General features: G+C 44.2%; 1 protein-coding gene across 1 annotated transcript; it reads right to left on the reverse strand.

Annotated features, from left to right (window-relative positions):
• Positions 1–3263: 3263 nt before the first annotated feature.
• Positions 3264–6375, reverse strand: LOC124864604 (forkhead box protein J1-A-like). The gene is made up of 3 exons (XM_047359449.1): positions 6205–6375; positions 5206–5757; positions 3264–4649 (listed from the first exon to the last, which is right to left on the reverse strand). The coding sequence occupies exons 2-3, from the start codon at positions 5722–5724 to the stop codon at positions 3822–3824; spliced, it is 1347 nt and encodes a 448-aa protein (XP_047215405.1). The 5' UTR covers positions 5725–5757; positions 6205–6375; the 3' UTR covers positions 3264–3821.
• Positions 6376–7289: the final 914 nt, after the last annotated feature.

The raw sequence follows: 7289 nt of genomic DNA on the forward strand, positions 1-7289 counted from the left end.
AGTGGAAGCAGTGAAGGTAAAAAACACACAGAATCTCTTTGACATCAGCAGACACAGTGAACCATGAGATGAGACATCATTTAGGAGTTCAACAGCGTCCATGGTTGGTTTCTACACACTGGTAAAGTTTATCTGCAGACCCCAAAGTAACGTGAAATATAGTGACCCTGACATCTTACTGGACAACGTATCGGCAGCCCTGCTGAGTCTCTACAGAGGGGTTGAGATGTTGGTTGTTTCTGCACCAGAAACTGATTCTGAGGCTCCCAAACTAAACACATTCCCTCCCAGTCCTAAAAAGCTCTCCAGCCTCTTCACGCTGCCACCCTGCAGGGTCACAACTGTTGTTCTTGGCACATAGAAGGTCAGTTATTCATTTACAAGCCCTGCAGCCTCTCTGCACTGAGCGCCTTCAGATCCTAATTGTTGCAGGACTTTCCCTCCAGTTGTGTTGTGCCTGAACATTAAAACTCAAGTTGACTCTTTTATTTTGCATCTATTGTCCGAAAGATGCCGCAGGAAGAAAGAAACTCATTATTGAGTTACTGACCTTCTACAAAATAAACTTCAAGTTAGAAATCCTTAAAAACATTCTACTTAAAAATATGTGGAAGGAAAACAGTTGGATTAACAAAAAAAAATAAAGCTAACAGCAAATCAGTGCTACACAAAACATTGGCAAATAGCTCTAATGTTGCTGTGGTCAGAGTGTGCGGCCATCTTAAAACCAGTCAGAGGTTTGGTGTGGTCAACAATCAAAATGTTATTCCCATTTAGTACATCTGGCAGCCATGTTGGATTTTAAAGTTGGGTTGGGCGAGGAGCCTGCACCTTTCCAAGTCAAAATTCCCACTTCAAATGGAAGCCCAGTTGATTTCTCCAGCTGGGATCTCTCAGACATCTGAGAACATATGGAACCATGAGAATCCAGGTGTTTGCTTCAAAGCCACAGATCATTTATAAACTTTCAACTTTAGCTTCAATCATTTTAAGAAAATGATTTTACCTGAAGAATGGTAACCCTTCTGTGTCTCAGCCTTACTTTCTATTTGATCTATTTGGGGCTGAAAAGCTGCGGCGCTCCAGAAACTGCCCAATCAGAAGAAGAAAACAGGTTTTAAGCATGGTGGCCTGTGGGTACCCTCCTCAAGGATGAAGACCCTGAACTATCATGCTCGGTGCACAGTCGTGTCCAGAGTCCTGCATGTTTTAGATGTTTCATCAACACACCTCAGTCACTGAATAGTTTATTAGGAGGTTCCTGCAGGACCTGATGGCATGATGAGGAGCTAATTTTGCTGTTTGAAGCAGCTATGTTGAAGCAGCAGTTCTCACAGGCCGGTGTCTCCTGCATGATGCAGGAGACACCGGCCTGTGAGAACTGGAGGTGGAAACGCCTGCTCGTGGTGAGGAACGAACAGTTCGAGAACCTTGAAGAAAAGTGAAGATTGCTGACATGGCTCCTATTAAAGGACTACTTTCAGACGTTGTAGGAGGTCATGTTATCTTTATTGGGTACTGAGATGTTGGACAGATTAATCTGAGTTCTGTTCAGTCACCTCAAACTCCAGGAATGAGAATCATCATGTTTCCTCCAGGATGATGCATGAAGATCTACATGTTATATGGACATGTCCAGGTGTGACAGTATGTCGCTGATATGAGCCAACTAACAGCTACAGTCACTAACATCAACAAGCGTTTTAATCTGACTGATGAACTGAGAATCCCACATTAACCAAGTTCTGGTTAAAACTGAATGTCTTCTAAGTTTCCTGCAGAAAAAGGTTGCCAACATTTACCCTGGAGATCTGGACATTTTACGGCCCGCGTGCCACATCCAGAACATCAGATGTCCTAGACCGGCAGCCTGCTTTATGTTGAAGTAACCTCTGTCTTTTCTTCAATAGGGGAGCTACTTCACCCCAGTGCTGACTCATGCAGACAGTCATTTTGTGCCTTGGTGTTACTGGACCAAGCTGCATTTATTGGCTGCTGCTTCCAGCTGACACCATTACACAGTCAGAGTTTATCATCAGGTGTTTATTTAGAGTTCCTCAACAATCAGAGCGACTTATCCGGCCTGTTGAAAAATGCTCTGTCCAGCCCAGCTCTGGAGGCCTGGGTCTGGTTCTCTGCTGCATGTGCGCTGTGTGGTCAGGCTGCTACATGCACATCTGTGACCACTGCACACATAGATATAGCTCAACAGAACAGACACAGCCAGTAAATTATGCCAATAAGAGTTTGTCCGCTGTTGTTTTACTGAACTTTAATCAGGATTTGATTCCAGTTTAGCATGGAGCTTGTGGTGCTATTAAAATGACCGTAGTAGAAAGTGTAACCTTACTGGATCGGGTTTCAGTCCCAGAGTTTCTGGGTGTTTTGCTTCCTGATGACGGTAATTGATTTATTTTACTGGCCTTTATTTGTACATTTGACTAAACTAGAAAAATTTGCATTTCCTGCGAAAATGCAGTATGAATGCTGTAAGCTGAATGTTTTAGCTGAAAGCTGGCAGAAACAAACTGAAATTGACTGCAGAAAATCTGCTGAAATCTGATAAATTAGTAGAAATAGCAGAAAATGCAAAGAAAAACTGTCATCTGATCTGTTTGAGCAGGAAGACTATTAGCTATAAAACAGCTTAACAATGTAAAGTTACCTCAAAACTACTTGAAATAGTTGTTGAAATGCAAGGACTGACAAAAACTTTAAAAAAGCAGGAAAGAGCTGCCATAGATGAGCTGAAAAAGCATAGACTGAAGTAAAAATATAGCCTAAGTTGAAGTCAGTGCTAAAATACATAAAAAATTGCAGAAATTTTAGAAAAAAATGAACTAACAACAAATATGCTGAAGAAACACAAAAACAAACAAGAAATTGCCTAAAAAACGCAAAAGTGTTCTTTGTTAAGACAGAAGAGAGGAGAAAGAGAAGCTAAAATGCTAACATTAGCATATCGGCTATCGCTAGCATGAAGACTGATATTAATTTAACCCATCTACCATGCAAAAAGCAATATATAAGCTAAAATTAGCTAAAATTCTAATGCTTACTACAGCGTATATTCAAAAGTCTATGAAATTGCCGTTTAAAATTATTCACTCTTCAGCATTCACACAATAATAATAATAATAAACTAGAAAATTTCTGAAGAAATTTAGACGGGGCCTGCCTCTTGGTGTGTGCTTCTCGGACCAGAGCCAAAGGTTGAGGGGCTGAGGTACAGAACCAAAGCAACAGAACGGTGTGCATCATGATTGAGGGTAGAAGACCTGTTCTTGTTTCACCAGTAATCATGTGATCCAACAACTTGTCCATAATCAAAATGCATGAGAACTAGTTCATGTTGGTTGTTTAAATTTAGCTCAGCATTTTAAAGGAGTGAACTGTGAACATTAACCAATTTATTTTCAGTCTCTGTGAACTGAGCTTAGTTCTAGTTGAATGTGAACTTGCACATCGACGCCTAGATTCAACAATAACAAGACCTGCGAGTACAAATAATACTTAGTTTACTACAAATTTACTACAAATAAATCTTGTCCATTTTCTTTTCTTGTAGTTTTTATTTTCAAACTTCTGTCTCTATTTATGAAAATTAAAAACTGATTTCTTGTAATTTCTCCTCAGTAATGTCCTTTCCTGCTTTTCCTTGTGGCATCTTTGTTAAGTAGGCTTTGAGAATGTGTCTCCATCAAACATCGCGGCGTACTACACATGTTGAAAAAAACAATAAAGGTTGCAGGAGTGTAAAAAAAGCAGCTTCCCTGCAGCGTTGGAGGGGTTTAAGTCTCCAACAGAACCTGAGTTATCCCTCAAAGGAGGGGCTCCATCCGGCTACTAGCATCCACGTTTAATGAGTCTCCGAGGTCAAACAGCTGGTCCAGGTTGACGGTGGAGCTAGTCAGGAACTCACCGCGGCCAGGATCCTCGTCCTCTGGCCAGGGGGTCTCCAGGAAGGCTGTGGCCAGAAAGGTCTCCTCGTCAAAGTCAGAAACATCGCTGCTCCTCAGATCAGGAGTCCCCGCAGGAGCATCGGCCGCTGAGATGTGGGCACCCCTCCCTGTCAGGTCAACGTCCTTCATTATGGGGCTCAGAGGGTCTTCTCCATCCAAACTGAGCTCCCCTCTGAGGGCCGAGTCCACCAGGGCATCCCAGTCGAAGGGTCCTTTCAGGGGTCCAGCCTCCCTCTGTTCCTCTGCACAGAACAGAGGAGAGCTGGAACGCCGGGTCATCTTGGAGATACTGTTCCTGGATCCCACTGCCTGTTTCCTCTTGTAGCCATTTCTTTCCCTGACCATGGGCCAAGAACACAGCATGGTACCCTCACACAGATGGGGGTCCCTATTCTGGTGGTCCTCGGTTACCTCTTCAAACTCCCTGAGGAGCCGCTGGGACTCCGAGGAGACATTAAGGCCAACAGGCCTCCCTGTGGACTGTGTTGGCAGGTTGAATCTGAGCCGGTTCTGTAGTGCCGGGTTGATCTGGACTGGAGGCATCCGTCGCTTCTTGTAGGCCCCGCTCAGGAGGCGCTCAGCGTACTGCGGGTCAATCTTCCAGAAACCCCCCTTTCCTGGCTCGTCCTTATTCCGCGGCACCTTGATGAAGCACTTATTGAGCGACAAGTTGTGCCGGATGGAGTTCTAATGGGAAAAATGTAGATTTTTAGATAAATTCAAAAAAACTAAACAGTCCAAAGGTCTAATTTCACACATTTAAAGCTGTGAGAAAAATCACACCACATTAATATGCTGTTTGTTGCATTTATTCAGCTGGTCCTCCTTACTGAAATCCAAGCAGAGCGCTGACTTGCTGACCTTTGTTAAATATTATCTGCCCATGTTCTGCCAAACAATAACAGAAAGTGTCTGAGCTCAAAAGCAACAGCCTCATCAGTCATTTATTTGGCAAAATTAAACTTTGATGGAAAATTCCTGCTCTGTTGAAGGGAAACCTTTGATTAGGACATTTCTTTAACTAAAATATTGTTTATGCTGTTAGTCTATTTGGATAAACATCAGGTGGGTTAATTACACACGGAGGGGTGGAGGTGGATGGGTTCAGCCAGCAGGGGTGCTGCGGTCTGACCTCCTGTTAGACTTCAGATAATCTCATTTTCACACACAGGAAACAACACTTCTTTCCTGAGTGTCTGCATATAGTCGACTGTGTGAGGCGTGTGTGACGTCATGCAGCTACCTGCCAGGTGGGATCAGCATGTCTGTAGTAGCAGAAGTTGTCAGTGATCCACTGGTAGATGTACGACAGGGTGATCTTGCTCTTCTTGCTGGCCTGCATGGCCATGCAGATCAACGTGGCGTAAGAGTAGGGGGGCTTGATGTGCGCGTTGGTCTTGTAGTCCACCTCGTCCGGGCAGTGGCCGTGCGCCACGATGCCTGGCAGGGTCTGCATCCTGCTGTAAGCCGCCGCCGTGGGCCTTCCCGGTGTCAAGGGCGTCCCGATGGAGGAGGCGGGGTCCGCAGCCAGAGGGGAGGCCGGGCCGTCGGGCCCCAACTGCTGGCCGAGCAGCTGCGGCTGCTGGTGGACGTGCTGCGGCACCTGCGCGCTGAGGATGGAGAACTCCTGCAGCCACTGCAGGCTCGTCAGACTGTCATCCAGGCCACTGAAGCTGCAGGACCCGGAGTCCCGCTCCTCAGCCTGGGCTGCGGCCGCCACCACCGCTTCCTCCTCCTGGCCCAATGGGCTCAGAGACAGCATGGTTCCCCGTCACACCTCCGTCCTCCACTGCCACTGCAGGACAGACATACAGACACTAACTGTTACTGTTAATTAACTCAAACCTTGAATGTTAAGGGACGTTTTTATGTTTTCAATCGTCTCTCTCCTAATGTGCACTTTGACGCAGCGCAGGTATCTGCGCATTGTTACCTCTGCGCCTTTACTCTCTGCTTCTAAAGGCTGAAAATACTAAAACAAAAACTCTAAATAATGATAAAATGTAAGAATAAGATTAAAATGTTAACATCCTAAATACATGCTTTTAAAAGTATTTAGCTGACATGTTTTAAAGAATTTGCACATTTGGTCCTCGTATTTGTCAGTCCCTTCCCAACAACCAGTTTTTATTGTATTAAAAATAAATGAACACTAAATAGAAAAACTGTAATAGTATAAAGTTGGCACATTTCAGGCCTTCTGAAACAAGAGTTTCTAATAGATTCATAAGTTAAAACTCACCTGTAATGCGGTTAAAATAAATCCTCTAGATCCCAAGCTGCGCAGCCCTTATTGATCTTTAAACCTGGACACCTGCAGTTTGCGCCAGGCGCTCCTTCTTCGCTCCTCTGTGCGTCTCTCTCAGCGGGCTGAGGGCTCCGCCGGGGCGCCAGTTTAATACCTGCTGACGGAGGTTTGTCCAGCAACCATGGAAACGGGACACCCCCCTGTAAACAGCTTCCCTCTCCTTCATTGGCCTGCCGGTTTCCATGGTGCAGCATAATAATCACCCTGCAGCTGACCGGTAAGGTTCCCAACCTGAGGTCCGGGGCCAGCAAGGGGACCCAGCTGGAGTTTATAGAGCAGGGCTGGTTCCTTTCATTGAATGTGGAAGATGGAAACCAGTAGAAACCAGACTGCAGGTTAAAAAAAACAGTCATCAGCTGCATCTATTAGACTAACTGTATAAAATTAAAATAAATAATGGGCCTTTCTGTTGTTTTTCAATCTCATAAATACATTTAAAACACACTTTCTGACACAAAACGAGTCTTTGAATTTTTTTCTCACAGGTGGAAATGTACACTATGGATGATGACATGGTGTCTGTCACCGTGCGGCCTGGAAGAACGTCCCCATCTACAGACTATAAAATGAAAACTGACTGTTTTGGCATAAATTTGACAGGAATGTGGAATGGATATTTGGCTACTTAGTGGCCACACAGAAAAGGATGGAGGGGGGCTTTAGCTCCAAAAATCATCTGTGCAGGGAACGTGGATAAACTTGGTGGAAGCAAAAACTTGGTTAGAAACACTTTTAGCACAGGGATTGTGAAACTGTTGGAATCCTAAGAACTGTGGAGGACCGATCCTGACAAAATTAAAAATAAAAGCAGATATATATATATATATATATATATATATATATATATATATTTTTGTTTTTTGTTTTTCCTTTTCCTTACACATGCCTTTGTTCTTTTTACATTTCCCCGTTTCTCTTTTTCCTTTACCGTATACATTTCTGCTTCATTATGCAAATGAGGAGGGCTGCCTTCTTCTCTCCAGCTCCTCTCCTATTGGTCAATATACAGGAAGGAGGAA

The sequence above is a fragment of the Girardinichthys multiradiatus genome, chromosome Y (assembly GCF_021462225.1).
Source record: "Girardinichthys multiradiatus isolate DD_20200921_A chromosome Y, DD_fGirMul_XY1, whole genome shotgun sequence".
Lineage (NCBI taxonomy): Eukaryota > Metazoa > Chordata > Actinopteri > Cyprinodontiformes > Goodeidae > Girardinichthys > Girardinichthys multiradiatus.

Bases quoted from the DNA above. Each gene is read 5' to 3' on its own strand.
- LOC124864604 (XM_047359449.1), bottom strand. From the start codon at position 5,724: ATGCTGTCTCTGAGCCCATTGGGCCAGGAGGAGGAAGCGGTGGTGGCG. The intron at 4,650-5,205 runs GTAGCTGCATGA...TTTTCCCATTAG, and splicing joins ATGCTGATCCCACCTGGCAG to AACTCCATCCGGCACAACTT.